A 21849-nucleotide genomic window follows, 5' to 3' on the forward strand; every position below is an offset into this window, starting at 1 on the left:
CACTGTCAGGATCACAAAAGGAAATTTGCTTGGAGAATAATTAATTACGGTTATTTTTGGCCTGGTGTGCTTAACGCAGACGACTGGAAGACTTTTGTTTCATGACCTTAATTTCCAGCTAATAGGACAATGCCGATCCTGAAAGCAGAAATTCAATAACTCAAGTGTTCTCACACCTAAATGCACAATGATTCTATATCTTTCCACTGACTGTATGAAGTATTGCCATGCTTGCTGAAACAGCAATTGCAAGTATTTTTTTTTCTTTCCTTCGGTGCTCTGGCTTGTGTGTGTGTTAAATATGAAACGAAACCGGTACTCAGCAGATTGCCACGGATGTTTAAAACAAGTCAATGTGCATCCTTCTGTATAATATATTGCTCACTTACGGGTAAAGATGCCCCATAATTCAATCAACTCTACAAATGGATGGCATGCACCTTACAACACGATCGGCGGGGAAGCCAAAGACGGTAATTGGTGCAATTTAACCCCTGAGATTCTAGAGCGTGGCGCTCAATCAATTTGTGCAGGCAGATGAAAAGATGATTGCTCCTCTCTGCGGAGACAGCAAGAGCGTAAATCAGATCATTTGACGGAAATCAGGCCAGGACATAAACGCATTGTTCCTTTTCCATCAATCTGTAAACTGCAGAAACATTGTGAAATAAGAGAGGAACCTTCCCATACAGCGCAGAGAGGTGTGTGTGTTCTTAAGTGTACCTGTACAAAGGGGCTTCCAAATTAAACAGTGGTGTTCTGTAATAAAAGGCAAATATAAACAGGCCATAAAAATGCATAGCAATTATGTAGACAAACAAGAAAATGGTTTGTGAACAACTGGTAGACAGTCTGAAAGTTATACGAGTGTTTAAAAGGGTGGAAAGAAGCCAGGATGAAGGGCGTAAAAGTTATAGGTAAACAAAGGCGCATTAAAGCACTATGTTTATATTTCTGTCCATTTATACCCATACATATAATACATGAGTGTTTGGGATTTTTATCTCCACTGACATCAGGTGGGATGTAAAACAGGTGACTGCATAACAATTTCTATTGTGCACCACAAAATTCATGCACTGGATCTCTCAACTACAGTCTTCTAGATGCATTATGGGTTGTAACTATAGCAGCTGTGGTACCTTCTACTGGGCCCTAGGGCCCGGAGGTGCAGTTTATCTTTAATTTCTTCCATGCTGTTATTATTTGTGCCACCCGACCTACAGATTCAAAGGTTGCAAGGAATCTATCTTGGGTATGGCCAAATTTCTTCTAGTTACCACCTCTCCCCTCCCAGCCTCACAGGAAGTGAAGTCATCAAATTACAGGACTGTGCAGTAGAAACATTGTGGTTTTCACCAGTATTCAATAACACCCATTAACAAACAAAGATTCCCAGCAGGGTTTACAACCGTGAGAACTACTACACGGGGGAGGGCGTACACTGAAAAATGGCATCCGCAAATTTGGGAACCGGGTGAAGCCGCTGGTAGAATATCAGTAATATTACTGAATGGGGTGCGAAGAGAAGAAACCCGGCACCGTCTTCAAGTTTGTATTAAGCTCTTTAGAGAGGAGCCTACTCTCTTTATCAAGTCCACAAGCCCTCATGAGAGCTTGTGGACTTGATAAAGAGAGAAGGCTCCTCTCGAAACGTTGTCACTGCTTGTCCTATGTTGTATCCTCCTATGCCTTGAATAAAAGAGCTTAATACAAACTTGAAGACAGTGCTGGGTTTCTTCTCTGCATTTCTACCACTGTTCCTGGGGACAGAGGAACGTCGACCTGAGCACGTTGCACTTGGATGGTTGGGTGCTGCCTAGTATCTGGCTGTCATTCTACTATTGGGTACTGGCTAATACCAATAGTAGCATATCCATAATTTTACAGATATTCTACTATCACTTTACCTAACCTTCTAACTCACATTAACCTCTTCCTCCTACCTATGCCTAGCACTAACCTACCCCCCCCCCCCCTCTTGCCAATTGGGAACTGGATAATACTGAAAGTAGAATATCAGTAATTTTACCAATATTCTACTATCACTTTACCTAACCTTCTAACTCACATTAAACTCCTCCTCCTACCTACACCTACCACTGAACGGGGGATTTGCTAGGAACCCAGAGTCCCTGTTTGCTGCCCCTGCACTTTGTAAGTACAGCAATAACTAACTAAGAGCTGGTCAGTCTGGCTTTTTCCTTCCAGGCACACAGTCTTTTAACAGGTGCAACTGGCAGAACATTTAGGTTCACTGGCACACATGCTAAGTATCCTACTCAAATACTTAAACATATGCAGATAGTTGCCAAATTACACCTTGACCCAATTTTACTCAACACCTTTTTCGTAATAATAACAGCATTTCTGATCATCTTCTAAATAGGTACACAAGAGAATTAAAAATGAAGATACTTTGCACTCTCCTAGCTGGATATCAGGAGGTATTACTGCTGTCTCCTGTGTCAAGAGATGGCAAAATAGAAAAGAATGGCAATGCAACAAATCAATTTAACTTTATACATATACAAGTTCAGCAAGTCTGTCTGAAGCTCTTCTACCTCCTACCACTTCCACTTATAATAAGTCTACCCAAGAGCTAATCAGCACACACGCATGAAATAAAGTTGTTTAAAAAGCCTAAATCACCAGTTATGTAGTTAATCAGCTACTGTGATATGGAAACTGGGCAATCTATCAAATATTGTTGTCTGTTATCATGTAAGAGGTGTAAAAGGAAACGCAGAAATGCTGTTGTTTTTGTACTTTGTGTATATACAGGGTGTGTTCAAATGAACTTTCCCAGAGCTGTGCTGATTGAACACTCAAAACAATTGAAAGATTTGCTCCAGATCTCTAGACGTGCCTGTTTTTCCTCTCTTTTGGGTGGGAATGCAGATAGCAAAGTTTGCAGAACTGATAGAGGAAACATGTGATGTCAAAAGGTACACAGATGGTGACAGAGGAAGGGACCTCGCTTCTAAAAACATGGGCTAAAAAATAGCTTAGATGTTGTCCCTGGCAACCAGGCAAGGTTTTGCATTCATCTTTTAGCCTGCACTTATGGCACGTAGAATCTGACTGGGTACTAGCATACACCTCAACCAATTCTTGGGCAGAAACACGAGGTGAAAATAAACTGATGGAATAATCAACCGTATCTATCTTCCTCCTAAAGCCCCATCTACACGATACGATTCTTTGTACGATTCAATTAAGATTCTATTTACGATTCGATTAAATCCGACATGTCCGATCATGATTCGATTCGATTCAATTCGATTTGCCTTTGCAAAACAATGGCAAATCGAATTGAATCGAATCGAATCATGATCGGACATGTCGGATTTAATCGGATCGTAAATAGAATCGTAATTGAATCGTACAAAGAATCGTATCGTGTAGATGGGGCTTAAAAATGACTTTTTTAAAAAATATCTCGTAGGTAGATAGGTAGATATCTCGTAGATAGGTAGCTACTCGTAGTGCACAACACTATTAAGCAGTACCAGTTGCGTGGTCGTCCTGCTGATCCTCTCTGCTTCTAATACTTTTAGCCATAGACCCTGAATAAGCATATGCAGATCAGGTGTTTGACATTATTGTCGTATCTGACAAGATTAGCTGCATGCTTGTTTCTGGTGTTATTCAGACACTACTGCAGCCAAATAGATCAGCAGCGCTGCCAGGTAACTGCTATTGTTTTAAAGGAAATAAATATGGCAGCCTCAATATTCTTGTCACTTCAGTTATAAATATACGGTAATCTAGGTACTACAATAAGTAGCATTTTAAATGCTGCAAGACAATATAATTTCTTTATCTTTCACAATTATAGTTTGATTTCAACAGAACTACTTTAGAATTTCACACTAAGTATACATCAGTTTGATTTCTGTGCTGTTCTTCAGAAGTAAAAAAACAAAATATGAACTAGTGATTTTATTCTGAAACAGGAAATCTATCCTCCCCCTTTCTAAACATTACTTTTGTTTCTCCGCTGAGCAGATACATAAACAAATCAAAGTAGTTTAGCAAATACAAGGCTTGACATACTGATTTAGCAAAGTGCCACTGAAATGGAGAAGTCAGCTAAGAATGACGCAAATGAAATTAAGTAAGTGCTCTGTCTTCTTCTAGGCAGCATGATCTATGAGATTGGATCTGCCTGATCTCTCTGTCCTAGAGTTCTAATGCTAGTACCTAGCCATACACTTTTCTGGCAGATTTACCTGCCAGATCGATTTTTTCCAACATGTCCAATCTGAATTTCAAATGATTTTCCGATCAATTTCCGTTCTCTTCTATGGAAATCAATCAAGCGGAAAATCGATCAAAATTCAGATCGGACATGTTGCAACTTACCTCACAAATGATGACCCAAATAGTCATTCTCAGGAAAGACTTAATTGTCACTTAAAACCAAATGCAACGCATTTCACGAGATGCAGCCCGCTTCCTCTGGCTACATTTTTTTAACCAGCTTTAGATATTTTATACATGTTGGTACCTGTGTTACAATAATTATGTACTGTACTCAAACTGGCTGAAGAGAGCATTTTTACAGTTAACAATGAGGAGAGAGAAGAGCCTGAGGTGAAGTTCTCTTCCAAAACTGCATAAGGGTATGGTGAACTAAGCAGACAGCACTGCTACAGCTAGCACTGAAGGGGGGAGGGGGAGGGGAGAGAGTATCTGGGTTGATTACTTACCTGCTCGCCTGTAATTCATTAGAAAGGTGAGTTTCCCCCCTGTTACAGTCTTAGCCATGTTTCCGAAGCTCTGTGGCATTCTCCACCTGCACTGTCATGGCCCGTCCCCATCTCAGCAGCCACCAATTAGGACGCATCTGCCGAACTGGGGCCTGGCCGTGGCAACACAGAAGGGGGGAGTACTAACCTGTATAATGAATTACAGTCAATCACATAAGTGATTACCCCTGAGAATCCCCTCCCCTGATCCAGTAGCATTATGACAGAGCCTGACATGACAGCCTCTCTCTTTGATACTGGAAGTACTCTTTCAGTGCGCGTTGTTATTCTCATAGTGCTTGAAATGTGTTTAATATGGGCCTGATCAATAATACAGTATACTTGCATTATTGATTTTATAATACTGTAATGTCACCTTCAGTATCTACAAGATAAACTGAAACTATCTAAAATGTGTTGATCCTTGCTTAAAAATGTGCTTCTAAAATGTTCTCATTGCTTTTAGTATTCTTTTCCTTCAAGCTGCGGACTAGTGAGGTGTATTTTTTACTGTACATAACTAGAGTGAGATGCCAGTATTTTAATACAGGGATAATAAACAGTAAGGCAAGTATGCGGTGCTATTGGTCAAATACATTTTATCCACCTATAAGTTACCTAGGGCACAAAGACACCACATGTGATTCTCAGCAATGGGGAAATGCATCAGAACTGATAGCCCGTGTTAATCAATGGGGTAATGGGGTCATTCACATTGAATTTGTTTTCGTATTCTTATTTTTTACGTTAAAACGTATTATATTGTCAGTGCATAGTATATGTTGGAAATCATATGTCAACATGCCCTTTATGAATGTCTAAAACTAAATATGAATGATTCAGTGCTCTGTAGAATTACAGGCTTGAACTCGCCTCATAACTGAGGGTGAAACAGACTCCAGCTGGACTGCCGTTTGCAGCAAGCCGCTTTTACATGTCGGCTGTTGCACACTTTACTGTAAATCCTGTATGCCTAAAAATACATCCTATGGTGGTGACCTCTGCACTGGGGAAATGAAATAATTGCTCCTATTGTGTGAAGGATTTAAACAGAAGCCAGGTGCTTCATCTGAGCATGCAGCCAGCCAACACTTTTCCTCGGCAGTTCTGCCCTAAAAACCAGCGGTATGAAAATTATGGATTTATTAAGCGCCAAGAAAAGACGCTGACCTCAAAAATTAACGTTTCCTGCAGGATTATTTAAACACGCACAAGAAGTGAGAAGGTGTCGTGTGAGAGATCAATGGACCTGGCCCAATATATATAACCAAGTGTTCTGCCGTAGTATTGAGCAGTTATTACACACAGGGAACAAGTCAGAAGAAGTAAAAACAATTCTAACAGGCCTTGTAGGCTACTGAATGACAGCAAGCATACAAAGCATAAAAGAGGACCAGTCACAAGTATAAGTGACAATAAGAAGATTATATAGAATAGCATCTCCGCCCTCTTCTCATCAAGAGTACAATATACAAAGAGAAAACAGAGGATATCAATCGGGCGTTTCATTCGAGAACCAGCATCATTTAAAACACAACTTTAAGGCCCAGTGCACACCAAAACCACTAGCAGGTCCACAAAACGCTAGCGGTTTTTAGAGCGGATTTCAGAGCAATTCTAGGTATGTTTAGAGAGGTTTTCTAAACATACCTAGCGGTTGTGGGTGCGTTTTTGTGTAGCAGATTACACATATTGTTACAGTAAAAGCTGTACTGAACAGCTTCTGTAACAAAAACGCCTGGCAAACCGCTCTGATGTAGCGTTTTTCAGAGCGGTTTGCATTTTCCCTATTCTTTACATTGAGGCAGAAATGCTTCTGCAAACCGCAAACGTGCAGGAGGAGGCACCTTTGCGGTTTGCTACAAACCTCAAACCACCGGTGTGCACCATCCCATTGAAATACATTAGCCAAGCGGTTTTAAAGGCGGATGCGGCCGGCGGATCGCATCCAAAACCGTTCGGTGTGCACTGGGCCTAAATCATACACCAATTAAGCATTAAATATATAAAAAAAACTACTGTCCACAGAAATGAATCTTCTAGTGATATTGAGCCCTGATGCACATATTGTGACTCCTAAAGGCTGCTTCATCATTGGGTTCAAAGCATATATTGCAAATTCTGTGATAATAGTAAAATAGCGCACATGAGGTGGTGATGTAGCACTATTTTGGTCACTTTGAGACTGATCCTTTTTTTTCCAATTACTCTATGCTTGGCTGTGAATGTCATGTTGATGTAGCGGTGTCTGTGATAGTGCGTTTGTTTTGTTTAACATGACCGCATCATGAAAGTAAGGCTTGGTTCACACAGGCTTCTGCAGGTGTCCATCGCTATCGCTTAATGTCGGGATCAACCGACGCCTGCATTGAGATCAATGGGAGAATTTATCTCAATGCATTTACCTTTGTTTGCCAGCGATCGCACAAATGCCACGGTTGATCGAAATTCCTAGGATGCTGCATGTAGCGTCCCATAGCAGTTGAGTTCAGCTGTTCCGTGGCCCCCACGGGGCTCAAAACACACCGAAATGAAAGGATGACAGGAAGCAATGCCAAATATTTTTCTGCTTGGTTGCAGCAAAGGGTTTTGCATTGGCTAAGCACGCCACCTCCTGAAGCCCATGTGAATTGGCCTGAAGACCAATGGTTTGTTGTCTATCTATAGTCACACTGTTGGATTGCCCCACTTTTTTAAAGAGAAGACATTTTTTGAGGAGTTGTTCAGAAATCACCCAGCAAATGTAAAGAGCACATGTCACTGCTGATCATGGAAAGTGATGTTCATGAAAACAATACCTCCCTGAAGAGAACCTAATCAGTTTAAAAGTGAAATCAACTTCACCTGGACCATCCCTGATTATGACAGCTGCCCCTGCTAACCATATTCTACAACAATGCCAGTTGCCTGGCCACTATGCTGATTTTCTGTACTTTATGAGTCAAACACCAGCAAGAAGCATATGACTAGTGTAGGCACAATGGATTCGGAACACCAGATCTGTATTCTCCTGGGTCAGTGATTGCCAGTGAATTAAAAGCAGTGGAGAAGTAGGGCAGACATGCAGCTAGCGTTTTTAGAAATGGGTCTGGTTTAAGTGTAACTAGCACTTTTAGCAATAACATTTCTTATACGCTTAAATCCATTCCTGTGTGCCAGGCAAGTTTCCAAATCCTAGGTGCGAACTGAACAAAGGCCTCAACTTGTCTGATCTGAAAGTCTGTGCCACCATCTCTCATACAAGTGGGAACAATCCATCTGCCAATTATGGTGATCTCATTGTTTTCTGGAGAGCTGAAACAGATGGGTGCAGACATCCAAGGCACTGACTTTAATGCTTCTATTCACTTTCTGTGCACAACTGGGGGTAGGGGTATACGGAAGTATAAAAACACAGTTACACATACCTTGGGGGAGGGGCTGTACTTCAACTGTATCTGAAGTGGGTTCAGAATGATTAAACTAACCAGGCACAGCCTTATCCTGCCACCTTCACTGTCTAGTAAACTGTAGTATATTCCTATGTGTCAGACGGCACAAACCCAGCTGTCAAAGTTGACTGTGCACTGGCCCTCCCATATACACCCACTACAGGAAGTCAGTCCATACCCGTCTTCCGCGTGCCGCGTGCGGTCCTTATGTTTCTAAGGACTGTGTAGAAGGAAATGGATATATATTGATGTGATGGCGTGGGCATATCTGGGAAGGGTAGTGAACAGCATTGGGGGTCTCAGTCTGCATGACTGACCTGACAGTTAGACTTGAGCTGGCTTTGACAAATGGCATCACACTCTAAAATCAAAGAGAAGGGGAAACAGGATAAGGCTGTGTGTGAGAAGAATCAGCACCTTGTAGGTGCAAACTTACTTGGCGAAATAAAATTGATTCTGATTGTGTGCATGACAGGAGCTTTAGTTCAATAATTATGAACACCACCTCAGGTAGAATTTAATCTGTGATGTTAGTTTATAGACACTAAATAATCAGAAAAATATCACTTTAAAGGTATCAAGAGCGAACATATAAAAATAAAAATTAGATTCTTAACTAGGTAGAGGGAAGCCTCTGGACTATTTCCATGTCCTCCTCGACCCCACTGTTGCTGAACCTCTTAACATGCCTGACAAGAGGTTGTCGGATAATATCCCATGGCTGGGCTTCCCACCAAGTGTGACCGTACTGTTCAGCCATGAGTATGGCTGTGTCTGTGCAGTAGGCCAAAGCCGCTCTCTAACGAGCAGCTTCGTGTTACTGCGCACGCGTGGCTGTACTCCCCCCAGGCATGGTATGACTTTGCTTGTGCAAGAAGGCTGTTCTAGCTGCGAGCTAAAAGAGGGTCCTGACCAGCGATGGTGGGATTCAGGAAGACACGGGAAGCATCATGGCCATCCAGAGGCTTCTCTCTCCTTAGATATATATATTTTTTTATATCTGCTACACATAAAATAAGGCTGTAATCAATAATGTAATATACCCCTTTTACTGATTTTAGCTCTGTTTTAAAATAGCAACAAAAACTAGCATTTAACTGTTTACACATTAAGAAATTAGTTATCTTTACGCCATACTCCTTCATACTCAAAATAGTAATAAAAGCTGAAGATGGATATTAAATAAGCCAATATTATACAAAAAAAAATGAAAAGTAGAAGCAGTGATGAAAAGTATAAAAGATCAGATTCTATACTTTCAGCATAGGTATAGAATAAACGCTTATAATGTACATACTGGAAATGACATGTTAACACGTGGATAAAATCAGTAACAGAAGTACGCTGCATTACTGATCAGGATCGCATAGTTTCACGCTTACGGTATGTATAGGTACAGCAACACTTAATAATTAGCTGCCTTTGAAAACTTTTTTAAAATACTGTATTCTGTACATAGACTCATTCACCAACTACACAAGGAGCCCAGTATCCCTCTCTTCCACCTACCTCTCTCTTTTTGGCGTGAGAAGTGATGTTTGGCCATTGGTAGATTGATGGTTGAGGAGCAGGGATGTCTTGGGAGCTACCACAGACGAGACGCAGGTCGTGGACAGGTCCAAAGTACTGTGGTTATTACAGCCGGCATCGTCCGCCGTGTGCGAACCCGTCACTTCTTTCCAGAGCTGCTGCAGCTCGGCTGGAATCATGCCTGAAACAAACAAATTGGATAATTAAATCAATTAACGGCTAATTCAGCCCTCCTCAAACAGTAATTAAATCAAAAGAGTCAGTAAACAAAGACTGAACCGCTTTCCCCCCTACAAAGGATAATGAAATGCAACAGTTCATTCTTTTCTGCTATGGTATTTGCTTAACTAAAAGGAGATTATTAATCTTAAAAGTAGAAGGGGGGGTAAATGGTAGCAAGGAGCCTGTTGCATCTAACCGAGAATTCTCATCAACATACAAATTATCTTTGTTTTAATGAAATTGTTCCCAGGAGTTAAACGACATGAGAATCCTGGTTTGGTGGGTATAATCAGCAAAGCGACAGTATGCCATGACATTAAATCCGACATGATTTTCACAAATGAGCTTCTACCTATAAAATGCAAGATTAGTGTGCTGCTTAAAGAAGACCTCCAGCAGCACAATTACCCTCTGACCACATACAAAAATAATAATGCTTTTCCAGAAAACAAAGCTACCCTTTTGTGGGATTATGTTTCCATGTCAAACGGACATGGGCAAAAATAAAGTAGGATCATACGCGCCAGCACTGCACAGGCAAGCAGTAGATCTGCTTAATTTCCTTTACTGCTTTTTTTTAATATAACGACAAATACCAGTAACCTAAAGTGTCATGTGATCACATGACTATGGCCTGTGAATGAGAGACCTACTAATTTGGCTATGAAGGAAGCTTAAGGGCCAGTTCGCATGGGCTTTCGGGGACATCCTTTACAGCTATGATCAACGGACAACCGCATTTAGATGAATGGGAACATTCATCGCAATGTGTTTACCGTTGTTTGCTGGTGACTATGTGAATGTTGCGGTTGATCAGAATTTTAGGGATGCTGCACGTAGCAACCCACAGTGGTTGCATTCGGCGGTTCCGTGCGCCCCATGGGGCTCAAAACCTAAAGATGGAATGAAGAGAACCAATGCCAAACACTTTTTGCTCAGATGTAGAAAAGCTTAACGTCCCACCTGCCGAAACCTGTGTGAACCGGCCCATGTGAAGTATTTTCATAGCCATATTTCTCTTTTTGTGATTGGCTAGTTACACAGATGTGGCAATTCTATTTCATGTTTTTTCCAATGTGAGGTGTACAATAGAAGAGATCAGTAAGATAAATGGATCATCTCTGTTGAAGAGATCTGAATTTAGCCGAGCACAGACATTATCATAGTAGTCTGATGTGCAAGACATGATCTCTCATGATTCCTAGTTACAGACCTTTATGTAGACATGCAGAAGAAAAGGCCACAGAAAATCTCCCACTGCAGAGGAATACAGCGGAAAAAACAAGGCCTTATAAAGGGTTATACTCCACTGAAAAGGAATGGCTCCAGTCAACTGAATAGGATCATTACTCAATTTACAAATAGCTGGATCTAGTGAAGTTAATTCGGTATTAGTATTTCTGCTTGAGGTGTCACTTACAGTGTCAATGAGGCCTTATTTCTCACATCTTGCTATTGTGGTTCCTCAGCAAGTGGTGTTGTTTGTGTGTACCAGAACCCATGGAGAAGAATGTAACCAGTGTGGTCTTATGATGACTCGGATTCACTGGTCACAATCATGTGCTAAAGCAGGGAGTGATCAAAGCAGATAAGTCTCTACCAAATCTATCAGCTAATCAAATGGATTACATGCTTATTTTATGGGTTATGGTACAAAGAAGCAGCACTATTGATAAGTCAAAGCAGATCTAAGGCTATCAGTGATCAGTAGCATCCTACTTAGGTTTCTTTGGATGATGCAGCCCTTCTTTGGAAACCTACTGTATTTACAATGTAACAGCGTTTCTCATGCAGTCTATGTTCCTGGAAACTTGCTAAAAGCAGCTGAATAGTTTCCAACCTTCTTATATAACTCGAGATCCTTGAGTTACTACAACCAGCCAACTGATTGATTGCCAACGGTTCACAGTGAAATATTCTGGCCAATCAGCAGCATAGAGTAGGTAGATGGGCACAGTCGGTTACTAAAGCCTAGTCAACATGTTAGATGGAAGTCATTCAAAATGAACAATCAATGATGGAAGGCGGAGTCGAGAGTGCTGCATCATTAGCAAAACATTAAACGTAGACACAGAAAACATAGTGCTGAGCCAAATCCACCAAAACCAATCACGTTCTCTTGGCATGGTCACTATGCTTTGCTTGAGGCATTACTGCTATCTCCATGAATAAGAAAAATAGTTTATCGCTCATAGTGGTTCGCTAGTCAAAAGTTATTGGCTGCAAACATTTTCGATATCTCCTAATTGGGACTTGTAGTTCCACCACAGCTGAAATGCCAAGGTTAGCTATCACTGGTCTTGGGAGACATCTGTGCCTTTATTTGAGCTTTAAATGTTGTATAATTGTTTTGCCTGAACCCAACCACTGTGCACCAACCCAAGTCGCACGAAATGCTGAAACTAATGGCTAATGAAAGGCACATATTTTTGCACTTGCGTTTAAAATGAAGACAAATAGCTTAGTTATGAAATACATTTTTTTATTAATCACTTGGAGACATAAATTATTAATTCATATTGTCTCCTTGAAATGCTTTTCACTTTTTAACAGTCAAATTGATTACACTATGATTATTTCATTAACACACCTATCTCTCTCATTAATTTCGGTTTCTAGTACTGTTCGCTTAATTGATGGATGTGTCTGCTGAAAAAATACATAACTTTCTCTAAAACACACCCCGTTATTACTGTCAGGGCTCAGATCAATGCTAATGAGTGCATCGGGGAGGAGGGGAAATGTAAAGCAAGCGTTTGGAAGAGGTATTCTTTCATTTCCCTTTGTCCTCAGAAAGCGCATAGCTTTGGCATCACAGAAATACTACAGGAAGCTAACTCAGAGAGACAACTTCGGCAAATGTACTCCTTTTGCGCTGTTTTTTTGTCTTTTTTTTCAGCACACAGATGCAAACTTGTGTGAACTGTGGAAACATCTCCAAATTCAGAATGGAGGCGATCATAGAAACAAATGTGGGTTGTGTTTTTAGACAGCTTGGTGTGGGAGCTATTACTGGCAAAAGCTAAAGCTAGGTATCCACGGGCAGATCACAGCCAGATGACTTATGCCAACGAGCGATCGTTCCCCGATACATCTTGCTGAATCTGCAAGCGCATTATTCGTTTACACAATTGCGGCAAGACCTGCAAAAGTCAATGAGGATTGAAATGATCCTCCGGGATGTAATCCAACATTGCAGTCGTTCAAAAACGAATGATGGGCACAGATGGCATGAGTTGGGAAATGTCGTTTAACAAATTTTCATTAAATGACGCTGCGCTACATCACAGAAAAAATTGTTTGGAAAAACTGCATTGTGGGTATGTCCTCCTCATGACATCCCCCCAACAATGTCATACACTCTACAGCACTCCGTGTATATAATGGCATGATACAGACCACCAAATCCATCTTTCTAAAGACAGCCACTTTGTGAGAGAGGTGGATGTAGAGGAAAACAAATGGTTTGTTAAAGTGTAACTGTTGGGCATAAAATCAATTCTTTATTTTTATCTGGTAAACAAGTAATAAGGATGCTAACCACGGAATCCAAAATTTAAAAATCACTCTTAGTTTTCTTATCCATAAAACAACACTCCCCAGTTTCCGTTCTAATTTGGTACATCTGCCGCATAAAGGAAGTTGCAGAGCCTGCTGGGTTGTCTTTTTTGCTGCTTTACTTTCCCCTCGGACTTAAGTAATGCAGCCTGATCCGCTGAAGCCTCTTTCCCTCCTGTTTTCCCCTCCCACACCTCTGTCCTTCTCTGATTAGCCAATATTTCTCATGCAGAGATGATGCACTTTCTATTGCAGAGCTGGGTGGGAGTGCCTGAAGACTGGGAGGAGGATGGGCAATGCCTCAGGTTCAGGGGCCCTGATGGTGTGGTCACAACCTCTGCATCCCATAGTGCTACATCACTGCTGTAATCTTTACAGCTGACAACAAATGGGTTTTTCTATTAGACTTTCAAAAGAAAACCACATTAAGTTTCAATGTATTGACTCACTGATTATGAAAAACAAACGCAATTAACACCTGTTTAAAATGTTTAGCACTTCAAAAGTCAGCTCTCCAGCCCACCAGCGAGGAACTAGACTTGCTGTGGATACTCGCCTGTGGTCATGTAAAGAACACACAAATACTAGATTTTTATTGTCTCACTACAGCTATCCCATGATAACCTATTATGATGGATTGTTAACTGGCAAATGAGAAACAACTGCTGTTATTTCGCTTTGTTCTCCCCCCATGGTGTGGGACTTGTTTGTCCCCCTCCTCGTTTGTCCCCCTCCTCTCTCCATGGAACAGATCTGTACAGAAATTGAAACAATAATCAACAATTGTACCAGAAATTAAATATTGACCACATGCAAAGGCCACAAGCCTATCCGTTCAGTTTAGCAGCATTATAATCTGTTTGGTGACAAGTGAGGGAAAAGAGTCAGCTGACCTCTTCTATTAAGGGAACAGAATAGTGAGGGGCTGGGAAGAGGAAACCTGAAAATCACTAATGCCTGAAGCAGACTATGGCCTGGTGCACACCAGAGGAGTTTTTCTGAGCGTTTTGAGTTTTTAAATCTGCTGCTAATGTTATCCTATGTGTCTGTGCATACTGGAGCAATGAGGTTTTGTAAAAAAAAAAAACCCCATAGCATTACACTGGGAAGAGCTTTTGAAACCTCTAAAAGCTCTTACCAATGTGCTATGGGTTTTTTTTTACAAAACCTCATTGCTCCAGTGTGCACAGACACATAGGATAACATTAGTAGCAGATTTAAAAACTCAAAATGCTCAGAAAAACTCCTCTGGTGTGCACCAGGCCTATGTGCCAGAGGATAGGAAAAAACAGTCAAGGCAATGGACCCTAGTCCAAACGCATCACCATCAGGCTCCCTGCACACTGCAAATCCGTTTTGCGATTCCGATTCCAATTTGCAATTTTGATTTTCTCTGAATGCAATCAAAAGATTTTCCCTGAATGCAATCAACAGAAAAACGGAGGTAAAAACGCCTGCAGTAATGATTAAAAATCGGAATCGATGTAAAAACAATCACATGCAGTGTGAAGGGAGCCTTAAGGTGTTTAGCCTTATATTCAATGCTTGACATGCAGCTTTAGAGACAACAGAACAAGCAATCACCGGTGATCAGTAAAGCACTGTGGCAAAATCGCAAACGCACTGCATGGCTAATTTTGGCAGTGATCCCATTGCAATTCTTGTTCTCTTGCATGAGGATTGCAAAGCACAATCACCAAAAAATTGTAGGATAATTCAAGTGTGAACCAGGCCTAACTGATTTTGACACACTTAGGGACAATGGGTAAAAAAAAAAATGAAAAAAAATTAAAAAAATATGGGGACCACAAAGTAACATTATTACTAATGGACTTCTCTCCCCAGTTGCCTCCTTTTAACATAACTATCAGACTTATTTCACCCTAAGGGTTGGCTCCTTTCCATAGTAAACGATAAGGTGTCCATACACTACTTGACTTGGTGGCCAATCATCCATGCCTAAGGCATGCCCAATCGACGATGTGACCAATTTCGGGCCAAAATTAGTCACATGTATTGATCGGACATGCTGCAAGATGTCAGGTCATCGTGGTCAATTGGATGTGCGGCGGAGGCGGCGAGCGATTTCTGGACAAACGAAGAACGTGTTGAAATCCCTGTCGCTTTTCCCCTAGTGTAAAAACTGTGCCCCCCATGTGTGCATTTATAAATTACCAACCGCGCAGTGCCCATCTGTCTTCGGAATCCCTTTCCTCTATTTGCGTTTAACACACCGCCAACGTATAGCTTGAGGCACTAAATGCCAGTGGCATGTACAGCACAAATGGGGGAGCAGGAAGCTGAAGAAGGATGGGCACCGCACGGTGAGTGACGTAGGACAAACATTTACACACCGGGGGGCAGAGGTAGGGCGGCGGATTCGGGCCGGCCTGTGGTGTATGGGCTGCCGGCAATTCTCTCTTGAATCGATCAGAGAGAGATTTGTCTCTTGGTTGAATCTGCCCATCATTGCTAGATGTATGGCTACTTTTACTGTCTCAGGCACTTTGATCAACAAGGCCCACCACTAGCAAGCCTTGCTTCTAAAGTGCGTTGCTATAGCATAAACATGTTGTAGATTGTAAGCTTCTCTAAGCAAACAATGATGTGATGTGAATGGTTCTATGTAAATGTAAAACAGCTGCATAATGAATGGTACAATATTGAGTGTGAAATGAGTTAATCTGACCTAACATGAGACCAAAGTTTTACAGTCTAATCACTCACTGTCTTGTTCTCATACTCCCTGGATCTCTCTCTCAAAATAAAGCATTATTTGTTTTGGTGTAAATATAGCAATTATTGTACATTTCCGATACAAGTACTCCATTTTTCCACATTGTATAGCCATAATTTTGCCACAGCTATAAAGGTTTTTAACAGTGTCACAAGAATTTAAATCGCAGGTCTTTTCAAAATGCTACATTAAAAATAAAACAGGCAGCTGAGGTTTTATTGATTCGGAACACATCATAAAAAAAATGCTGGGGTTTTAAATTTAATTTTTTTTTCATTTCGAACACAATGCACAGATAATCATCTCAACGTGATCAGCCAAACATCTTTACTTCTCTAAACTGTTAAAGATTTTAATTATAGCAGCTACGAAGAGCAGTGGTCTAATGAGGCAATAAGCTCTAGAGAATGTGAGTGGCTAAGAACTGTGAAATGAGTCTGATAGAATTTTTTTTTTTTTTTTATTCCCCGTAGATATTTTGCATATCAAAGAGGAGTAAATTATTGCACGACAGACCAGTAACCTTCCCCGCCTTTGAGGGAGTTACATTAACAAAAACAGTAGGTCCTCACCAAACACCATGCTAATAACAGAGGGGGAAACAATCTTTGTATGGTTTGTAGAAATTAAATAAAAAAAATGCAGGAGTGAACAAATGAGCAATATATTAGGTGATCTAATAATTTAAAAAAACTGTATAATTTGATTCTAAAGCCAATACAGCACTCTGCCCAACGCCTAAACTGTTGTACGTGTTTAAAAAAAATAGATATATTTGATATATTTGGTACCAAATGAGCATTTAGCTATTAGACATATTCAATTATCACATGTCCTTTAAAATTAAGCCCAAGAGACAAATTAAACAAAGAGAGGGGGGGAAAAGAAAAAAAAAAAGGTTAGCACACAACCTAGTGTCCCTTTTTTTCGTTGCGTACAGGCCATTATTTTCCCGCACCTTGCAAAGTGACAGTGTAGGATATATTTTTAGCAAACGCACTTGACAGGACTGTCTACACACTAACAATTACCTCAGAAGAGAGCTGACCCTTACTCCCCTGATTCTGCATTAAAACAATAGCGCATCAAATTGTCCCTCTGGTGCTAATACGCGGCATGTTTGGATTAAAGCGCGTCAGGCACGGCTGGGCTATTTGGTGCTGGTATTTAAGGAAATGCATCTATTAATTAGCCTAGCACTCCTTTGCAATATGAAATTGTAATGTTCCTTCCGCGCTAGTTATACCTCTCAAGTGTTTCAGGCACAAAGCCCCCTAAAATTCAGCAGCTAATTAATTAATTCGCAAATTAATGTGTGCAGGCTGTAAATTCTGTCGCTGGCTAGATGGCAACCCCCTCCTCTTGGTGGGAGCTGATGCCAAGGAGATTTCTGAAGCTTCCGGGTTATAATTTTAGAGAGCATTAAGGAAAGGATCGAAAAAAATGAAAAGCTGCTTGCTGCCATAAGAAGGCATAAAATAAAATAAATAAAAACAGACTAAATTAATGTGGAGAAATAGTTGTTCCTTTGTTGACCAAATCTTGAAATATACAACACTTGATATACACAAACATAGATACATATGATACAAGCACTGATTACTGTATTGACTCCGCCACGATTACCACAGAAAGGACCCAATACTTCAAAACTGGGCGATCGACTTCTTGATCAGCTCTGTTGCCCTTTTTGCTTTCATACTATGCTTATACTCTAGTCAACCGCCATGAACGAACTACACATGTTTATGGTATATGACAGGATTCAGGGCAGGACACTAACTCTTTCGTGTCTGGAGGCCTTTTTTGCCTATGTAAGCATGCTGACTCTAATCAGATGGCTCATTTCTAAAAACATATTTTACTCAATTGCTGTATGATGTCGCATACAACTCCCTGATCCTTTACAAGGCCAAGAGGCAGATTAACCATTTTCATGACCAAGCAGTGTTTAGGCATTCTTCATTAGTGCCAACTGATCATTAGCCAGCATGTTACTGTAACTAGGGCAGTTAGCATACATCTGGTTACTGAAGGTGTACAGTGCACAACAGTGTTTGCACTTTACTGTGCATTCCCAAGCAGAACCAGAATCTACTGCTTGTGGACATAAAAGCCCTCGATGCCTTGGACCTTGAGACCATTTGTTTGCATTGTAATATTTGTGTCTTAAGCTGGTGTTATGTCCTTTGCTATTTTTCAGGCTGACCCCAAACAGGACTACAGGAGAGAAAGCAAAACTATTTGAGACTACAAATTCTTGTAGTACAGTGAAGGTATAATAGGGATGCTCTCTAATTCTAAGGGCTCGTACACACAACTGATGGCGCCCATGGAAGAGAAGCACCTGATCCCCCTTGGGCAACATTGCTGGGTCGAGCTGCACACATGCGTGTCAGTTGTGTAGTTAACAACGCGCTGTGTTGCTATGTGGGGGGGGGTGGAGGGATGTTGAAGGGACGATAAACGGCGCATGCATGTCAGCACATAGCAGGCGGTGAGTGGTGCGAACAATGGGATTGACGGGGGGATTGCTTTGCTGGGGTTGGGTAGATCCATCTGGCGGATTGCTCGTGGGTTGGGTGTCAACTTAAGTCAGGCATGTGTACAAGACTTCAGGAACAGTTTTAGTGACATGAATTGAATTGCTCAATGTACTCTGTAAAGTGCAGCAGAAAATGTCAAAGCTGTATACATCCAAAGGAATAGCAATACTAGCAAGACATTGGCAGACTAATCCAGTATTTATATAGCACTGACATATTACGCTGCGCTGTACAGAGTAGATTGTCTGTCTTAACTGTCCCTCAGAGGGGCTCACAATCTAGTCCCTAGTTGATATCCGTCATATCAAACAAATGTACCAACACTGAAGGACAACGACTGACGCGAGTCAGTTACCAGGGCTGATCGCGGCTGAACGGCGAGGGACTCACACGTGCTCATGGGGGGAACCCCCGGGTAAGTATCGATTCTTTCAAGGCTGTGGTCTCTGCTACACTTTAAGGGATTCCAACTGGAGAAGGTCCTCACTAGTGTGACATGCTGTGACCCAAAGGCTGCACGCTAATTCTAGGACATTGCAGTACACTATGCCAATGCCAACATGCCAAACTTGGCATGAGTTTATTTAAAAACTAAATTTCTAGGCACAGGAATGTGCACAGGAATCCAATTAAAAACCTCAAAATTTACTAAGAATACATTTTTTTTACAACCGGATACGATCACGTAAACTTCATAAATTAGACACAAAATGCAGTGGGGTAGCTAAGGACAAGACAAGACACAGAACATTTAGATCATGCTTTTCTCCTGGCATACTCAAAGCGCAAGAGATGCAGCCACTTGTGGCGCGCTCAGTAGGCAGTAGCAGTGTTAGGGAGTCTTGCCCAAGGTCTCCTCACTAAATAGGTGCTGGCTTACTGATCAGGAAGGGTCTGGAGCTCTTATTCAGTACACTATCCAACCACCTGGGGCCCAGTGCCCCCCATCCCCCAAGCACCCAGTACGGTGCACCAAAACCTGCCAAGGACATCCACAGAATCAGACGTGTAAGCAGGGGTTAGGGAACAGTTTGCTAATTACTGTAAGTGATGATTACCAGCACAGGACCAATAAAGAGCTAATACCACAGTTGAGGAGGAGTCCTTAATGGGCCCCTCTGGCACAAGGGCCCCAGTTCGGTCACAATCTCTGCCTCCCTTATTGTTGCACCACGGCCAAGATGTGATTCATTATTTTATTGTCCTGTTTCAAAGGTGTGTTGTAAAGCCAGAGTGACTTTTTAAATCGCCAGCACCATACAACACTGATAACAATGCATTGAAATGCTGTTATTGGCCAGGGTGAATTCAACAAAAACTCCAATACAAAAAGCACAATAATGTCAAAAATTGACTAAGACATTCATGTAGTGCGTGTGTCAATACAGATCCGTATCACAAAATAAAATCACAGCAAACACAACAGGAAAGTGACAGCGTTAATGCACTTGACGGATCCATGGGAAAAAAAAAACTGTTAATCACTGTGGAGAATTTGCAAGAAGCGAGTTTGCCTTTCTCCCCTTCTTTGACAGCTGATACATGACTGGTCTAGGGAGAAATTTTTTTGACATTTTATTAAATATTAGTCACTGGTTTCTTTTGCGTGCAGCGTCTCCAGGACAGTTCAGTTCTCTTCATTATGAAGGAAAATGCAGTCTTTGGTTTTAAAAAATGTATGTTATGGGGACAGGTGACAGATTACTGCTCCTGGAACTCAATTTCACAAAATGTAAGGATTGCACTTGGCTAGACAAACACTGCCAACCTCTCTTTGTCCTTGTGTGTGGCGGACCCAGGTGACCATGTTCAAACAAGCAGAAAGTGGATTTAAAGCTGGTAATGACATCAGTTTCAAATTATTCTTGCCGGCCACGGACGTTGTGACTATCCAAGATCGCTGACCCTAATTTGTCAATGAGCTAACAATCAAATTGCTCTAATGTCTTTCAGGAGGACAGCAACAGTAAATTGTCCTGTGCTTTAACGCTTGCCTTTCCTACACAAATCAAATGCAAAAATAAAAACCTACTTCTTCAGTAGTCCACAATGTATAGGCTGATGCACAACATACATGTTAGATAGCAGTCAGATGCGTGAGTGTATTGTGAACACAAAGCAAATATTTCTCATACATAAGTACAACATAGGATAAGGTACCTACATATATGAGACGCCAGGTGCACCACCTGACCAGGATCGTCCATAAGGCAACCTTGGCAACTTCCTGGGGCCTAGTGGGTATCAAGGGGCCCAGGTACAACTTTCTCTGACCACACTCACACCTCAACTTACCAAAAAGACTATCATAGAAAGTGAAGGCTAGTACCTTGCCCTGGGCTCCATTTCATTTTACCAGTTATTCTTTTCTGGGCCTTCTAGGTGACAGTTTCATGTAAGTGGTGTACCTACAGATACCACTGGATGGGCACAGTCTAGAAATTACTGACTGCAATTCTTTTAATCCTAATAAAGATCTGTTTGCAGTTTTTACATGCCCTGATTACAGATGAAACCTGGATGGTTGATGTATACTCCCCTAACTAGAACAATGCTAACAACACTGTTTAGTTGATGGCTGTAGCCTGTTCTTCAAGCTTCCCTCAGATGGCTGTAGCCAATGTCCTCTGCGACCAATCAGACCTCTCGCTTTCCCTAAGAGTAATATTTAAACATGCACCATGGCTTGCCACGGACTGGCAGGTGCTTAGATTGTTCTAGATAGCACAATTCTTGTATTGGACTGCTAAATCAGAGGCTGGCCAGATTGTATTTGGCCACAGTAATCAATTGCAACCGACCTACAATTATCTTCCTAATTGACCTGAAAACTGTAAAATAAAGAAAAATCTCACTTGAAGCTATGGCCTACTGTAACCCAAACCCCAGGTTTCTTCAGCTATCCAACTGCTGTAATTCAGCAGCTGAAACCCTACAAATTCCCAAACTATCCCCAGATTAGGAATAAGTGATGGCAGAGAGTGAGGAGGTGACTGATGGTGGTGATGACTACAGATAACCAAATTATTAGGCTGTATATGGGATGCAGATGTCTGGCAACACAAAATTGG

The 21849-nt window shown here is 41.3% G+C and overlaps 1 protein-coding gene across 18 annotated transcripts in view; it reads right to left on the reverse strand.

Annotated features, from left to right (window-relative positions):
* FOXP1 (forkhead box P1) overlaps positions 1-21849 on the reverse strand; it is a 1092253-nt gene that overhangs the window by 97081 nt on the left and 973323 nt on the right. For all 18 annotated transcript variants that reach the window (XM_068253977.1, XM_068253974.1, XM_068253975.1 and 15 more), the window contains one exon: positions 9695-9896. In XM_068253977.1, the coding sequence (XP_068110078.1) occupies positions 9695-9896 (202 nt within the window). The remainder of the gene's footprint in view (positions 1-9694; positions 9897-21849) is intronic.

This window comes from Hyperolius riggenbachi, chromosome 9 (assembly GCF_040937935.1).
Source record: "Hyperolius riggenbachi isolate aHypRig1 chromosome 9, aHypRig1.pri, whole genome shotgun sequence".
Taxonomy (NCBI): domain Eukaryota; kingdom Metazoa; phylum Chordata; class Amphibia; order Anura; family Hyperoliidae; genus Hyperolius; species Hyperolius riggenbachi.